The 17,666-nt window shown below is 36.1% G+C and overlaps 2 protein-coding genes across 3 annotated transcripts; both read right to left on the minus strand.

The window, feature by feature from the left end:
• Positions 1–328: 328 nt before the first annotated feature.
• LOC18432461 (cyclin-dependent kinase B1-1) lies at positions 329–8,188 on the minus strand. Of its 2 annotated transcripts, none has more exons than XR_016060956.1 (8): positions 7,930–8,188; positions 5,368–5,512; positions 4,922–4,983; positions 4,648–4,759; positions 3,819–4,054; positions 3,035–3,104; positions 2,778–2,916; positions 329–677 (listed from the first exon to the last, which is right to left on the minus strand). XR_016060956.1 is itself a non-coding variant. In XM_006842564.4 (8 exons), exons 1-8 carry the CDS (start codon positions 8,124–8,126, stop codon positions 585–587), a joined length of 912 nt encoding a protein of 303 aa, XP_006842627.1. In that variant the 5' UTR covers positions 8,127–8,188; the 3' UTR covers positions 329–584. The 2 variants fall into 2 exon arrangements, 1 of the variants encoding a protein (XP_006842627.1); XM_006842564.4 differs by having other exon boundaries at positions 3,961–4,054.
• Positions 8,189–10,029: 1,841 nt separating this feature from the next.
• LOC18432462 (serine/arginine repetitive matrix protein, putative (DUF936)) lies at positions 10,030–15,308 on the minus strand. Its single transcript, XM_088874087.1, has 4 exons — positions 14,121–15,308; positions 11,957–12,202; positions 11,021–11,112; positions 10,030–10,939 (listed from the first exon to the last, which is right to left on the minus strand). Exons 1-4 carry the CDS (start codon positions 15,231–15,233, stop codon positions 10,201–10,203), a joined length of 2,190 nt encoding a protein of 729 aa, XP_088730213.1. The 5' UTR covers positions 15,234–15,308; the 3' UTR covers positions 10,030–10,200.
• Positions 15,309–17,666: the final 2,358 nt, after the last annotated feature.

Below are 17,666 nucleotides of genomic sequence, written 5' to 3' on the forward strand. Positions count from 1 at the left end.
GAAACCCAACGGTTTGGGTCGGAAACCCATATACTATTTGGGCCTGAATCCAAGTCCAGCAAGACCCGACCCATTGCCAACCCTATCCAATAGGGGTATTTACCTCGGTGTGGGAAGTGGGTTCAAATTATCAAAATATTTCCGCTTGTTCAAATAATATAATGCCGCCACTTCGGGTGTTTTTTAACAAAATAGTTGACAAGGCACTTTATTTCCTTTTAAAACAATTTGATTGATTTGACAACGTCAGCCAATCTTGGTTGGTAATCCTTTCCGATAAAAAATTGTTAGAAAAGCATAGGATTTAAAAGATATTTTGCACAACCAATAACTTAACATGGCAAATCTTCATTATTTGAATATCGTTGCTGCAACATAAATGAAATACATATTTGAAACACAACCACACTGAAATTGGTTACTGAATTTCATATGAAAATGGTCATTGATTATCCCTTTTAACTCTAAACATGAAAAAATAACTATCACAAAAAAAGTCTTGGAATAAAAAATAAGAAAGGAATATAACTTGCTTTCCTTTTGTGCACAAACAAAGGGCAAAGGGAAATATCACATTAAACACCTCAATATTGAGATTTATCGAGGGTATCAAAGTAAGGATGATCCAGAGCTGCCTTGGCTGATATTCTATTTGCAGGATCATACTGAAGCATTTTCTGCACAACATAATTTTTCGGTGTTAGTTTTTTAGGACAAATTATTATAAATAGTGGAAATTTATCAATTACTTTTGGGGATTTTATAAAAAGACCAACTACAATTATTCCCACTTATTAGATGTCAAATTGGACAGCTTGGGGTGAGTCACAAAGTCCGAGATTTTGGAACTATATATCTATTCAATGACACATTCACTACCACCCATTTTAAAATTTAAGGGACAATAATGATAGCGACCTGCATGCACAAAAGATAAATGATCACTTTGTAGACAATCTCATTACTTATTGGAGATGAACAGTTTAACACTTTATCCATATCCTTTTTTATTTAATTCCAAAATACTTGTAACATAACGCATGATCTTGAGATCGCAATTAAGTACAATGTTAAATAGTTCATCTCTTATAGGTATTTTGATAAATTTACATCGTAAATATGTATCATGCATAGGAAAATGATTGCCAATGCCCAAACCATTACTCTGTACAAGTACGCCACCTATTTTTTTAGGGTCATCTTTCAGGGATAGATCCCTGCTTGACTTGAGCGAAAACCTTTCTTCTTTGTCCAAGATTCATCTAATGGATATTCCCTAAAAAATGGCCCAACAAAATACAACTAACCCCAAAAAAATGGGGTAGGCGAACTTGTAGAGTAAATGAGTGTAAGCATTTGCAATCATTTTTCACATTACATGCGTATAGGCCCACGGAGGAAAAAGGCAATTCGATTATACTTGCAACCAGATCTTATTCAAAAGGTAGAAAACATATTTCATATTTGAATTTGAATCTTTTGGATCATCAAATTGACATGAAATTTTGGCATGTATAGATCTAAAGAAGGTGCACCTGATAACAAAAACAATAAAATATTTGGAATAATATAATTGACCAAAGTACCTTTGCAACTTTTTGTATTTTCTTTAGATCCATACATGCCGAAAATTTCTAAAAAATAAAATTAAAATACGAAATGCATTCTCCACAGTCCAATAAAAATAGAATTGTGGATATACTAAGCGAAACTACTACTCCATACATGTGCAACTGTTTTGATAGCCTGTTTGGTAGCCTTTTGGATAGACAGATACACATACAGCTAGGTACATATATGTGCTGTGAAAGTGCATACGTTGTGTATGCATGCATGCATCTTGTTAGATGCATGTATATATCCATGAGTGCATGCATAATATATGTACTTATATATATATATGTACTTATATGCATACTACATATACGCACAAATCCACACAAGCATATACAATGCATGCTTCTCTAGTCTAAATATGCTCACACAATATATATATATATATATATATATATAGAAAAACACTACAAAGCGTTTATAGGTGAAGTTCTACAATACTTTACCTATGGCTTTATCACCGTTCAAAGTTTATCACACCGTCATATAATGTTTGAATTTTAATTTTTTAATTTTTTTTTACAAATCATAATGATATGAAATGTTGTAGGTGTGTGCGCCTTAGTGAGATGCACATGAATAAAATATAAAACAAATAATTTGAAAGATAAAAATTATGCAAAATACCCCTATAAAGTTTCAGGGGTAATTTTATCATTTTATTTTATGACTACTATTTTTTTAATATTGTATTTTGGTGCGACTTGGTCATATATACATACGTCCCAAATTTAGATAAATTTGATCAGTACAGTAATTATAAAAATTCAAATACTACCAGACCACTGTGATCATGTGATGAATTTCGGACGGTGATAAGGTGTAGGTGATGTACTGTAGAACTTCACCTATAGGCATTTTGTACATGCTTCTATATATATATATATATATATATATATATATATATATATATGAAGAGTTATAAAGCATGTAGCGCCATGTACGCTCTCACACACACACGTGATGTGTGTATAGCATGACATTAGAAAATAAAAACTCATAACAAAAGCTTTTGTCTATCTATGTATGTATACACATGCATGCTTATCTAGTCTATACGTGCTCACACTTGCAGTTACAAGCACATAGCCACACACAATAGACACCCACACACACTTATCATGTGGATGATATGTGTGTGTATGGAATTTGGCAAAACTTACCGACAAGAGGTCGACACCTTCAGGATTCAAAGAGTGAACAGCAGCAGCCAAGTTATTTGGCCTCCACTTTGGATATTCATGCCAGTCACGTAAGGAAGTCACTCCTGGCCATTGCTCCTCTGTGGGAGTCCCTAACATCCTTAACAAAATAATTTCCCATATTAAGAAACATCCAAATAAATACATGAACCAATACATCATACACATGCACGAATATGGTTTGTATTAAAACGCAAAGAATTTCCTCAGAACCATACTTGAAAATATGAAGCAGTTGTTGCAACTCTGAGTCACCAGGAAAAAGGGCTTGCCTTCTCACCATTTCAGCTGCAAAAGGTAAAACAACAGTGACAAAAAGTACATCGCGCCACATCCTACCATAATAGCCTACATAGGAACATCTATTCACATGCAGTTGCACACATACATACACATGTATGTGCATATGTAAACTTTATATATGGGTAGGGTTTTGGTGCATCCCCAGATGCACGCCTTTCTAGATCATCCACTTTCCAAAATCCATCTAGGAGATGGATATTGGATCCAAAACTTCACAAGTCTATCATCTTGATCACCACAACCATGAATCTAAACAAATTGAATTTTGAACATTAAGAATTTTCTATCTTATGTTCTTTTTGGACTGTTCAATGCCTCAAAGTTTATCAGATCTCCACTATTGGAACTCCAATTTCATGAATCTTAAATTGGGAGTTCTAGTGATTTTGGGGTCCTGACCATTTTGTGCTCTCTTTGACTGTCCATTTAATTATTCAAAGATCATCAGATCCACACTATTGGAACTCCAATTTCATGGATCTGAGATAGGGGTTTTTTTAGTTATTTTGGGATCGTACAGCCCAACACTAAGGCAAATGAATGAGTAAGAGTACTTACCTAGAACTTTTAGTTTATATTTGTGCATATATATTAACATGCACAACATATACAAGTATGAATACATGCATACAAACACATAAGTGTGCGAATACATGCATCTTGTGAAAAGTTTAAAATAGCAAAATAAAAAAGATATACCAAATATGCAGCCAACAGACCACATGTCTACCCCCGTCTGCGAATATACATATACAAGTATGAATACATGCATACAAACACATAAGTGTGTGAATACATGCATTTTGTGAAAGTTTAAAATAGCAAAATAAAAAAGATATACCAAATATGCAGCCAACAGACCACATGTCTACCCCAGTGGAATAGTGGGTGATTCCAAGCAACACTTCAGGAGCTCTGTACCAAAGTGTGACAATCTGCAAAATAATTCTACGAACTAAGTTGATTCTCCTTTCTGGTGCTATAGAATTGTAATTTACAGAGTACAGCCAATAAATGATGTTTACAAGAACAATCTGTTCCTCTAACTAGCCAAAGCAATCTTTTCTTGAATAGCAGGATCTTCAAAACAATTTATCAATGAAAAATCCTCAATACAAATAAGAAAAAGAAAAATAAACTTTAGCTGAAAAAAAATTACCACATTTGGATACTTGGATTACCACATTTGGATACTTGGAGTAATTTATCGTGGTACTCAATAAATTTGGACACTTCTATATCTTTGTTTTGTACATAGAGCTTTTTTTTAGTAAGGGCATTTTTTATTAAAAAATTTTCTTCTTAGGAAACTAAGAGCCAGAAAGTTGAAAGAAGAAACAACAGCCCAAATCGTTCCATATTCCTAAAATGGAATATTCCAAAGACAAATTTTTGACATGAAACAATCTAGACCAAGTGATTCCTGTAGCAATCATGAGAAAATTGGCAGGAAACTAGGAAATCTTTGCTGCTAAAATCCACATTGGGAGAGTTCTGTCCGAACAAAACGATGAAATAGCTTACAAACCTCATGCGTATAGCTCTTTAGAGGCACAGTAAATGCTCTTCCCAAGCCAAGATCGGCAATTTTCAGTATACCTCTCTCTTTGTCAACCAGAAGGTTTTGTGGTTTCAAGTCTCTGTCTCAAACAATTAGAAAAGAGATGTGATAGCCAAGAAAACAAGAAGATGAAAACATCCATACAAAACAAATAAAACAAAAACTAAGGGGAAACAAAAGACCAAACAATATGGATGGGCAAAAACTAAAGAACGTAAAATCATGATGGATAAAATCTGACCTGTGAAGCACGCCATGACTGTGACAGTGGGCAACTCCTTTGCATAATTGGAACATGTAGCTCTGTTCAATAGATTTTAAATCAAAATAGATCCAAAACCAAACAGTAAAAGAAGTGGAACAAGCAGCAGATGCTATAGAGAATACTGACAATGGTGGAAGTCTACAGTTACCCAATAGCAACCCACATCATCATCATCATCATCATAGTAACCCACATAGTGAAGAAAATATTTAAGAAGCAATGTACAGAAAACATAAGAAAAAATGATACTTAAAAAAGGATAAAGGAACAAATTTCTGCTAAACATCCAATATATTTTCAGTCCCCAAACGAACATTGAAAAAACAACAATAGAAATATCACTCACTGATCTCAATTACAATAAGGTTGCAAATAATGAGTACTAGACTGAAGAAAAATACCAGGAAACCATGAAATGATACCTGAATTGTGCTAGGCTCAAGAGGCCTTGGCTTGGGCCCACGCCGATATGTGTCAATGAACTTCTTCAGATCTGTGTCTAAATACTCAAACACCAGGTAAAGAAGTGGCTTGCCATTCTTTTCAATGTGCTCGACACACAACAATCTGCATTTTACAAAGCATCATAATAAATACATGAAAAATAGCATGGACCCATGTGTCCGTGTTACATAGTTCCTCTTGTATGCATTATTGCAATGCTTCGTTAAACAAACATTCCATTTACTTGACTCGGGGACTGGATCTTCCAAAACTTTTGAGATTCACATGACAATTTGGGGGTCAATAAACCAGAGTAGATCAGTTTTGGTATCATAAAACTGATCTCCTAAACCCCTTTCGATGCTCAAACTACAAGGAAAAACTGCAAATTGGTTGCCTCATGTTTGTTATCCATCATCATCATCAGAACCTTTTCCTAACTAATTGGAGTCGACCTCATGTTTGTTAACCATAACACAATTCATTCTTCCAAAACCATAGTTTCAATAGATAATGAGTTTTAATCTAATCTGGATTTTGGTTCCAGATTCCATTAGAAAAACTCTGAAGAGGTAAAGAACAGATAGGTCCTTTTGTCTTTTTCCTGTTTTACTTTTGCTTGAACACAATGATAAAGAAAAGCCAAACCATAGGGACCAAGTATCAAAAAAAGAAACAAGAACCTCAATTAGATAAAGGAGACATTAACTTATGGAGACCAAAGGAAAAAAAAAAGGATAAAACACATTTCAAAAAAGTCACTATAAAAGTAAAATAACAAATCACCAAACTTCTCAGACGAGCCCAAAGAGAACAAGTAAATAAAAAAAAGGAAATCCCAATTCTCTTGGAGTAAAATTAAAATATTACAAAACATGAATAACATAACTATGGAGCTCTATACTAGTGTTGTATCTTCGCTTTGCTTTGGCCTAAGCTAAGTGAAGCACTGTACAAACTATTGAGTCCAATTCAGTGCGCTTCGGTTGCTTTGGTGAGATTTAGCAAATCCGGCTGAAGTAGTCAAGGGCAATTTTTGTAATCTTTCCATTGACATTAGCCAATAACACTGTAGATATTTTTCAGAGTTTCAAAAAATTATAGCCATTTTGAAGAAATGGGATATACTTAAATAGTTTTACAATTACTCTTAAATTTCATAGTTTCACCTCATCTCCCTTCCTCTTCCTCTTCCCTCCCTCCCTCTTCCCTTGTCCTACCTAGTACACAAAACTAATCCAAAGAGGTAAAGACTACTTTGTTCCTACTTCACCTCAAGGAGATAGGTGATGCCCATCCATCTCTCCATAGCAAATAATCTCTCTCTCTCTCTCCCTCTCTCTCAAAGAAGTAATGCCCTAATATTGGTTTTTTTGTTATTATTTCTAGTAAGCTCTGTACATTTTTCTGAAGGACACGGTTCAATGAGTGCCGGTACTCACATGCGCATGTGATTCCCCTCTCTCAAGTCCATCTTAAAGAAATTCAGGATCTAGGCCATAATGATCTTGAATATGGAAAAAAAAAATCAAATTTTTTGCTCTGTTTGTTTGATAGGTCCCCCGACTCTGAAACAACTATTTCCTTTTTCTGAAATAATTAGTTAAAATAGTTAATTATGTGAAAGAAATATAGGAAATAATGCAGTGCAAATAGTGAAAAAAAAATTTGGTTATTTATTGTGCAGTTTCTATTTGTATGTGCTTTTGTGGGGGTTCAAATTATTAATAAATTCTTATTTTTCAAATATCTAGAAACCCTTATGGTTTATCAATGTTGATAGTTCAATCATATTAGTAAAAATTTAATTTTCAGGTCATGACTCTGTCAGCAAAAAATAATATATTTTTTATTTGTTTTTGGAAATTTTCATTTTAATTTTTTTTTAATAAATCAATATATATTTATAATATTTAATTTAAAATTTTAAAAAACAAAAATCCAAAGTCTTACCCGAAATTGGTTTGGAAACTTTCTCTAACCTCAGTAAAATCTTGATCTCCAACAAGAAGAAATTAAGATCCACAGAGTGAAATATATCTTCATATAATCTGTTTTCCCCAATCAAATGATGTACATGGAAAATAGAAATAGTTGAAATTCCAAGACTAAACCCTCAAAACGATATCCCATACAAAAAAGGGGCAAAGATATTAACACTAACGCAAAATAAAGAAATCCAGGAAAATTCCCCAAGCTAAAGGGAGAAAAAAATCATGAAATTTAAGAAAGATATCAAAGAGAAAACACTGATTACAGCAAAATCTCCAAAGAATTAAAGCCCCCAACCCATCTCTCAAGATCTAACATTTCTTTTCCTTAATCAGAAAATGGAGAGGAAAAAAATAGAGGAGCACAGTTATAAAAAACACAGAAAACAGATCGATCAAGGACTCAAACCAACAAAATGTTTCAGTAAACTAGTAATGATTGTTAATGAATTTCAACAAAATTTAGCCAAATGGGGTGAAAGATTATGAACTTTTCAAAGAACCAAGAAAGAAAACTCATAGCAAAAAGGAGAAATGGGGTGAACTGACCTTACAACATAGATGCTCTGAGAGAGCATTTGCAAGAGAGAGACTTCTCTGAGTGCAGTGGGTGGAACCCCTTCCTCGTCCATCTCGAGTCTTGTTTTCTTTAGGGCAACGAGTTGGCCTGTTACCTTGTCTTGTGCCTTGTACACCTTCCCATATGTCCCTTCTCCCACTTTCTCCAACTTCTCGTACTTCTCCATTGTTAGATATCTCTCTCTCTCTCTCTAGAATAACAGTTTCAGAGGTCGGAAATACCAGTTTCAGAGGATGGAATAGTAATTCTAAGTTGTATATTTTGCTCTCTTTCTCTTTCTCTTTCTCTTTCTCTCTCTCCTCTCTGTCTCTCTACAATAATGGCAGATGCAGTGTCACATTACTTTATAGAAATGGTGTTCAAATTTTGAAAGCGTTTCTTTTCTTATCATTTGTCGCCTCAACGGCTCTATGCAACTTTGGACCGAGTGGCACGTCCACGTTTCTTTATTTGTTTCTAATTTGTTTCAAAATCCGAGATCCGGATTTCCGTTCTAGATGGCAATTGGTCAGTAGTCAGGACTGAACAGGTTCCTTGATCTTAAAATTATTTTTAATCTGTTTTTCTTTTTAGTTAAGCATATGTAATGTATTCTTTAGTCCCATTAAATCCCCACCCCATAAGCTATCATTTTTATTTTTGTTTTATTTATAAATCGTCGATCAGCTATCTGACATGGATCTATGGGTGAACGATCCACCCCTTAAACCACGACTATAATGCGGCATAGGCAATGGCTAATGCAAATACATGAACCCCATTTATTGCATAGTCTTGGTCGGATGACTCGGGTAGAAAGAGAAGAGATGGTTTGTAGAGTAGAGAATGACCGACAATATTTTTTTTTATTTAGTTTGTACAAGACTTAGGCGTTATGAAAACAAAGTAAAGCCTCAACTCGAATCCTCGTCTAAAAAGTACTTTGTATCAAAAACCTTCATGATAATATATATTAGTTTTTGGGTATAAAATCCCAATTTTTTAAACTACCATAGCCGTTAAGGCTTTATTTTTATAGAAAATTGTTTCATGCGGGCTGGCCTGTATTTCTACATATGCGGTCTAAAAAGTGTAAAGCATCCATCTTAAAGATGGATGCAAGTAGGTGTTCTATCTAAAAACAATGAAAACTAATATTTTTTTACTAGAATTATTATTTTTAATTTTTATAAAATTTATTTATTTTTTCATATTCATGATCTCCATATTAGATACTACATTTCCTTAAAAATTAAGTCTTAATTTAATCGCCTTGTCCCATTTTTCCTCACTTCTTATTTCAACCAGTGTATTGAAGATCAAAACATGTATCGATCCAAGAGTGGCTCAATAAATTTCCTCTTTAGAAAACTGTTGTTTTTGGGAGAATATTGGCTGGGTGCCTGGGCTTTCAAGGACTCAAGAAAACTAGGGTTAGATTCAGATCAAATTTTGCGATCGGACACAAGTCAAACTTGGTCAAATCCATGTCAAGTCATTGAGTTTTTAGACACATTTTTAATGAACTAAAATCGGCACTGGTCTAGAATGTTTAGCAGCCGATGTTACATCTCCTTGTCCCATTTTTTCTCACTTCTTAGTTCAACCAGCGTTTTGAAGATCATAACAAGTACCGATCCGAGTTGGTTCAGTTGATGTTACATCTCCTAGTCCATTTTTGTCAGTTCTTAGTTCAACCAGTGTTTTGAATATGACAACAAAGTATGGATCCAAGTTGGCTCAGTAAGTTTCCTCTTTAGGAAAATGTGCTTTTTTGGAGAATATTGTCTGGGTGCCTGGGTTTTTAAGCACTCAAGGAAACTAGGGTTAGATTCAAATCACATTTTGAGATCGAACTCAAGTCGTGAATCCGTGTCAAATCATCAGGTTTCTGGACAAAGATTTTTAATGAACTAAGAATCAATCTTGGGCCAGAATGGTTAGCAGTTGATGTTACATCTCGAGGTCAATTCCTAACATGAACTACACAAAGGAAGAGTGAACTAAATCATTTGCTAACAAATGGTTCATCCAAACTGGGCCTAATCTGATACTGAAAGAAACTACTCCAGTTTGAAGGCCAACAAACATGTCTAATGCAAAAATTTATTTCCAAACTATGTATAATAAAAAGCATTAAAGCCCATAATTTACATATCATTAAAGGGCAAAAATTATCTTTAAATCAACAATAATTCAAATACACAGCAAATCAAAAGCATGGGAAATCACAAAAAAAAAAGAAACTAATATTTATTTTTTCATGAAGCAGCCAACTTAACGTTGGCCTGGAGATCAAGAGCCGAAGCTGCCGATTCCACATGTTCAATCAAGAACCCGTAGATCTTCCTCTTCAGCCGTTCGGTCATCTTATCGAACGGCTCCCCCTCCATCGTCTCCTTCCCCACCTTGTCCAACCAATCATTAACACGCTTTAGCTGCGAAAGTATGACTGCGACCGGGCTGCCATCTCGGCGGCAGCCTATTTCGGTGCCAGAATCCTTATTTCTGGTGACCGGAAAACCGCGACCTAGAGCCTCCTCCACATAACTCAAGAACCACAAACAAGCCTCCCTAACCACAAGCTTTGCTAAGTCACCTGTCTCTTTCACCCCATTGCCTTGCATCCAAGACTTACCGGAATCAGGCATATGATACATGGGAAAATGCTTTTCCTGCTCCTCTTTTCCTCTGTTCGGGCTGCTGGAAAAGTATCTTCCATTGAGGGATTGGATGCCTGAAAATGGCAAGTTGCCAATTGTGGATTTTTCGACAAGAGATATAATTTCCATGTCAGTTGCTAATGCGGCCTCAACCCATAGTGATGATAATGCATGCCTTGAGTCTTGGGTATGTTGTGACTTATCGGGGTTCCGGGCCATGAAAAGGGTGCTGGCCATGTCTGCAGATTTTGCAATGGTCGGATAAATGGCAAAGAAGCGGTCAATGGTGAGAAGTGGGTTATTAGACTTAGACGAAGAGCACAGATCAGAAAACATGCTGCAACAAAGCAAAAATAGTTTCATTAGCATCTCTCTATCTCTCTCTGTATGTGTGTGGATGCTGTGGTCTTAGCCATACCTCAAACTCCTTACAACAGATTCAGTAACAAAGGCCTCGTCCAGGGCTTCGGCTGCAGCAGCAGATGCTATAAGTCGCCTTTGGCGAGCTTCCTGTAAAATGATTTAAAGTAAAGGGATCAATACAAATAACATAAAATAAAAAATAAATCCTATAAGGTTAAGGACTACAAGTGTAGTAGAAGCTAAAATCCATGGAATATATAAGATAAAAGTAAAACATACAAAGGAGCGGTATCTACCCTCTTTTCCCAAACATCTAATCAGTGAAATGAGTATATATATATATATATATATATATATATAGGAAGATGCTACGGTACACCGATTCGTGTACCACAAATCGGTACAATCGCCGAATGGCTCAGATCGAATCTGGGCCGATCTGATGATCACGAATGTTTGGTAGTGTTTTATTTTTCATATTTTTTCTACAAATCGGAATGATCTAAAATTTAGAGCGTGTATTCATCAAAAATAGGCGAATCTACGAAAAATATCAAAAAAATATTTTACATGAAATAAATTGACCAAAATACCCCCCAAAAAGTTTCATGGGTATTTTGGTTTTTTTGGTCAATTTTTTTTTTTGGAATTATTTTTATTAGGTGCCTCACTACGATGTAAACACGCTCCAAATTTCAGATCATTCTGATTTATAGAAAAAAAAAATTAAAATTCAAAAAAGAGAGAGAAAAAGCAACAAAACATAGAGTAACATAACATGGTTCTTCAAGTCACATAACCAGGAACAACTTCTGCAGAGCCAAAACCGAAGAAATTCTTCTTTAATGTCTAAAAAATTACCGAAGAAATATGGGATTATTAATGCGGCCAAAACTGCAACTATTAAGCAAAAAATGCATGATATTCAGACAAGGATCAAAACTAATCTAAAATAGAAACTAGATTATTCATTTTGGGGCATTATTGCTACCTTCCCAAGATTTGCAAGGTAGGCGGGAAGGGCATCCAGTGAGATGCTACCATCAGTCCATTTTGGATCGTAAACTCTGATTTTTGGAGCTGTTGTCGTGAATGAGGACTCTGTCTTGCCAACAACACAAGAAGACTTGTTGGGTTTCTCTGAAGAATTAGCAGAAGAACCCGTGGCATCCCCCACTTGACCTTGATTTGATTGCCCTCCACCATGGGCATCACTCAGTCTCCTTGCCATAGCAGCCTGTTAACACAAACATTGCAGCCTAACAATTAACACACAAACAAATTAAACACTGGAAAGAGGGGAGGCTGGGGGGGAAGAAGGTGGCCTGGATGGTAGGGTCTACAACAAGATGTCCAAAATTCCATTTGTGCCAATATTTCAAGTATCCCGAGTTAACATATGAGAGCGAGAGAGAGGGAGGGAGGAGAGATTCTAACATAAAAGCTAGAAGGGTTGCATTGTTAAACTAATCTTTTTATAAGAATTAAGAAAAAAAGGGTGCTTATGCTCAAAGAGGAAATGCCGAGGGATCAATCGATATGACAAATTTGAACCATACAGATAGCCAAAGAGATGAAGGCATTGACCAATTTAGTTCCACATTAATCCAATCACCCTATGAAATCCACTTTTGAGGCAACTGTTTGCGAAGGCAAATAACTAATTCTTTGTAATTTGTACCGAGAGAGCTTCCCAAAGGAGAGCAAGTTGCTAGCAGAGCAAAAAGAGAGGCAATGACTTGAGAACCCAACCACACTAAAGACCTTTTCTAAATCAGGCTCCAAACAATGGTTATACAATGAAAATATGGCACAATAGTTTATTTTTAAACAGCAATTAAAAAATTGAACACAACATGGGACTCACTAGTATCTAGATCCAGAGTCCCCTTGTTCCAACCCGGCCAGTGTGAGTAGAACAGGGGAAATGATGCAAATTAGGTTGATTCTTCACAAATTAGCACCTTAATTTGCTGAAAATATAACAGATGACTGCCCTTCAAGGGAGAAAGGAGTAGAGAAGAAAAAAAGAGCCAGAAAAGCAAAGATGAATCCACCTCACTAATTTAAGTAACTCAAATGCCCCAAACCATTCAATGTGCTCAAAACCCTTCATTCAATTCTATCTAATCCTAACTGCCCATTATTAACTTAAAATTAAACGAATAATTTTGCCCCTAAGAAAACTAGAAATGACAAATAAAATAAAATGAACAATCAAGACATAATAAAACTTACTAAACCCTAACAACCTAAAGTAGAAGACTACAAAAAATAAGCTTTAAAATGGCCAAAATATATCTCCTAATTCACTTGATTAAAATCCACAAAAAAAAACTCGAAAATGTCCATCCTATGCCTGCATCAAAAAGTTTTAATGAGAAAGTTTTAAAAGAGACTAAATAAACAGGAAACTCGGACAATTAACTTGGCTCCTGATCCATTCATTCGCATATGCAGACTCATAACAGCAACTTTTCTATCATTTCTTTTCTAGATCTAAAAAGACATCTTAGAATGAAAAGAGTCTCATAGGTACCATTCTAATAAAACTAATACTGGGAAGCGGTGTTCAAAAAATTAACTCGGCCAAGGTACTTGAGCCCTGGTCAAGGTGATTTACTCGTGCGAGTCCAAGTAACTCGCTCGAGTCCAGTTCATTTTTTTTTGGATAAAGAAAATAAAATCGAGTAACAGTTGCCGTGTTAGTTATTGCTTTCCGCCTAAATAAAGCACATTGTAAGAGCACTAAGACCTCCATTTGGGGGAGGGGGGGTGGCTATGGGGATTCATACCTGGCAACTTTAGGTGGTAGTGCTAACCAAAAAGAAACTTAAGTGCATCTGATTTAGATTTGATGTATTAATATAATTAAACTAAAAAAGTATATGATATACCGCAGACTCGCCTCGTCCATAGGGCGAGGCTAAGTCACTCGGTCGGGTCCGAGTTGCCTTGGCCGAGTCTCAGAACGCTGCTGTGAAGTATCCATAATGATTAGAAAACAAAGTTCAGAGGTGTAAAATATAAAATCCATATAGAAATGATTCATTGTACAATCTAAATTAGCTTTATTAGCTTTTAAAGGCCTACCAACACACACACATGATAGAGATCGATAGCTATAGATAGAGAGAGAGGGAGAGAGAGAACACCTGAGTCCTCAAAATCGCCTGCATATCGGGCTTGTTCTTCGAGCCTCCCTTCTCTTTCTGCTCAATTGCAGCATCAGGGTCTTCCCAACTCTTCCTTTGACAAACCCCTGAGGGGCCACCGCTCCCCACTTTCTTCTTTGCCAAATCGATCGGAGTAACCTTGAAACCGCCTGATAGCCTCCTCCCTGGGGAGATTGATGCCCTCCTCCCACTTGGTGAAGCCCCCACTTTTCGACCAACTGGCGAAGCCTGCCTATACCTCGATGGTACGACAATAGCTGCTTCTCTTGCTACCTTCCTATTCTCTTCTTGAGCCATCGCAAGGCTTGGAACAACACATTTCGAAGGGATAGGAGAGCTTGATCTCGCACCCATTCTGCCATTACCACTCATTGGTGATGGGTCTCGCCCTGCTTTCTCTCTCTTCCCTGCCGACATCGACCGTTTCTCTGGCCGGTTGCCCTCTCTGTTCTTAACAGCCGGTGACTGCCCGCTCTTTTCTGATTTTCCTGCAATATTTTCCTGCTTGATCTCCAACTTTCCAGCACTCTTTTCCTTGTTGATCTCTGATTTCCCGGTGATTAAGTTCTCCTGCGGAGAGAGAACAGATCGAGAAGCAGTCTTTGCTAATGGAGTTTCGGATTCAGGTTTGGTATCAGATGGTCTCTTACTAGAGAGATAAGCCAGAATTGGGTCCATTGATTGGTTTGGATCTGAGACTGGTTGGATTATGAAACCCCCATTTGAGAATCGAGCAATGAGGGGCTCGGGGCTCCCAACAAAGGGGTGTCGGCCGGAGATTGGCCGGATTCCTGCGACTCTCGGGACGGGAGAAGCAAACTCGAGCTTTTGGACATAGACAAATTGACCCAATTGGAGTTTGTTCGTGAGTATGAGTTCGACGTCATGATGAGAGAGAGAGACGAATGTGGAGTGAGAGGAGTCAGAGAGTTGGAGGAAGAAGCCTCGATTGGGCCATAGCTCGGTGCCTGCAAGGGCTGGCACAATGCTTATCACTTGGAGGAGGACAGAGCGGTGTTCTCCAGCAACCTTGGTGTCGGTGTTCATCGACTGGAGAAGCTTCAGAAGGATTCCTGGTGTGAGAGATGCCATCTCTCTCTCTATGTTTCTGGTTCTCGCTGAATTTTTCAGGGTAAAACGGAACCTACCCAACTCTCTCTCTGTCACTCTCGTGGTTAAAAAATGGAGGTTTTGAGATGAAAGAAAAGGAAGGTAGAATAGACTCACCCGTTAAGGGTTTTACCGTTACGCAAATTCAAATTTTGAATTCCCGCTCCGGGATTTGATCGATCGCGAACACATCATTTTCAGTTTTTCCCTAAAATGTCCACCATAAAATATGCTACTATCCATAAGGGAAAAGCTTATATAGAGCCTCAGGCTCTAAACAATCAAATTAGAGCCGACCTCAAAAACTTCACTAAAATATGTTATTTTGTAACAAATTTTTGGGCCGTCATTTTTCAAGATTTTCAAGTTTTCATAGATCTATTGATCGACGCTATTTTTTAAGCTTTAAACTTTATAAATAAAAATGACAATATATTTTAAGTCTATTACAAAGATTTCCAATATTGAAACTACATTTCTCAACACTATTTGAAGGTGGGCTCTAATTTGATTCTTTAGAGCCTAAGATCTATACAATCTATAAACACATTCAAATCCTGAAAGTGGACAGCATATATAATGTATTCCATTTTTCACTATTTTTAGGACTTTAAATTTTTTTTATTTTTATTTCTTTTCATAGTCATACATGAAAAAAACGCCCTTTGCAATAGATATTTTAGGAGCACCATACCTTCATTTTAGGGTTGAAACCTTATATGAACTTATTCTTTTAGAAAACATTTTGGGGAAATTACCTAGAGCGCTGTTTGGATCCCTAGAAAATTATTGTAAAAAAAAATTAATTCCTGTTAAATACATTTATTGCGAAAACTATTTTCTAGAATATAGATTTTGGTTGTCTGCGTTGGATGCACCTTGAAATTCCATAAAGTTCGATATAGTGGCCCCTCAAGTTGATTATTGTCAAGGAAAATTGCATCTAAATTAGTTATGAAAATACCATCAAGCAAAGCCCCAGTCAAGGTATATGAGACTAGGGATGGGAGATAGGTCCGGTCCATCCAACCAGGTCTAGGTCGAAAGCCAAACATGGACCTAATGGGCGGGGCCTGGATCCACTTGACCTATCTGGACAGGTCTAGGTATGGATTGGAACTTATCGGGTGGGGTCAACCCGACCTGACCCAGTATTTACAAATCTACTTATACCTAATATTAACTATATATAAATCATATAATATAAATTTTTATAATTTTTATTTCTATGCCTAGTCCAGGCCTAAGTTAAACCTTGCTAGGTCGGATCCGAGTTGAGGTCAGCCTGGACCCAACCTCTTTACAACGCTACTGGGGGGCAGGGGAGAGGAGCAAGAGAGAGAGTTCTGGTTTGGTGGTGTTTCAAATCATGATGGAAAATTGGTAAGGAAAGCGATTTTTTCGGTAAAGGCATGGAAATAGATTTTCAATTTTAGGCTCCAACTAGAGAAAATGATTTATCCAAAAAAAAAAAACAACTTTCTTCACAGATTTTATAATAATGGAATAGACAGATTCCCAAGAAAAATCATTCCAGGGTAATCTTTTCCCAAGAATTTTAATGACCCAAAAATCTATTTATTTTGGAATTAAAAGACACCTCCAGTACATTTAGTCATTAAACGATAAAACCTAGGCTTTGTGAAAACAAAACAAAACCTCACTTCAAATCTTCATGATGACTCTAAATTCAATTTTCAACACTGATAATAAATTTTGAAACTAAAAAAATAGTAAATATCTTGATCTTTGAACACTTATTTTTAAGGCAAAATAGACTGTCTACAATTTATTACAATATATACTGTTTTTAGAGTTTGAAATCTTAATTATTTTTCATGACCATAATATTCAAACTGAGATGATCCATGTAAAAGTTTTCCAATACTTAAATTACAACTTTCGATGAGTTATGAGGTGAAGCTTCACTTATTTTTATGGCGCTGCAGCCCCTATCAAACCATTTTCTTTCGTTAAATATATAAGGAACTATTTTTTAAAGCCAAAAAGTAATGGATTTTGATATTAATTTTCCCTTTTATGTTTTTACATGCAAGTATATTAAACCATATCATTATAATGAAGAGCATTACATGGACATTTTACGCAATAATAGATAAGATAGGCCATTCTTTAACTTTACAAATCCATGTGATGCTCCTGGTTATAATAACACTGTAAATTTGGGCTATCATCATAAAACGTTGGTGATGACCTCAAATATAATTCTTGGTCGTGGAATTGACAGAGACTTTAAGGAAAATATTGTAAAATGGACCATTATTAAGGCTTAAAATCTATTTTGTTTCTCAGGTCCATGATCAACGTTTCTAATGTCAAAAACAACATTTCCAGTAAAGATTTGAGGTGCAACTAAATGGGGATGAGGCATGTATAAGACTTTCTTATTGTACT

Source organism: Amborella trichopoda, chromosome 8 (assembly GCF_054954075.1).
Source record: "Amborella trichopoda isolate Santa Cruz 75 chromosome 8, AtrichopodaSantaCruz75HAP2 v2.0, whole genome shotgun sequence".
NCBI lineage: Eukaryota > Viridiplantae > Streptophyta > Magnoliopsida > Amborellales > Amborellaceae > Amborella > Amborella trichopoda.

Excerpts from the sequence above, each read along its gene's own strand:
- LOC18432461 (XM_006842564.4), bottom strand. The coding sequence starts at position 8,126 with ATGGAGAAGTACGAGAAGTTGGAGAAAGTGGGAGAAGGGACATATGGG. Across the intron at positions 4,760-4,921 it reads AGTCATGGCGTGCTTCACAG|AGACTTGAAACCACAAAACC; the intron begins GTCAGATTTTAT and ends TGTTTGAGACAG. Across the intron at positions 4,055-4,647 it reads TAAAGAGCTATACGCATGAG|ATTGTCACACTTTGGTACAG; the intron begins GTTTGTAAGCTA and ends ATTATTTTGCAG.
- LOC18432462 (XM_088874087.1), bottom strand. The coding sequence starts at position 15,233 with ATGGCATCTCTCACACCAGGAATCCTTCTGAAGCTTCTCCAGTCGATG. Across the intron at positions 11,113-11,956 it reads ACCTTGCAAATCTTGGGAAG|GAAGCTCGCCAAAGGCGACT; the intron begins GTAGCAATAATG and ends ATCATTTTACAG. Across the intron at positions 10,940-11,020 it reads TCTGTTGTAAGGAGTTTGAG|CATGTTTTCTGATCTGTGCT; the intron begins GTATGGCTAAGA and ends GCTTTGTTGCAG.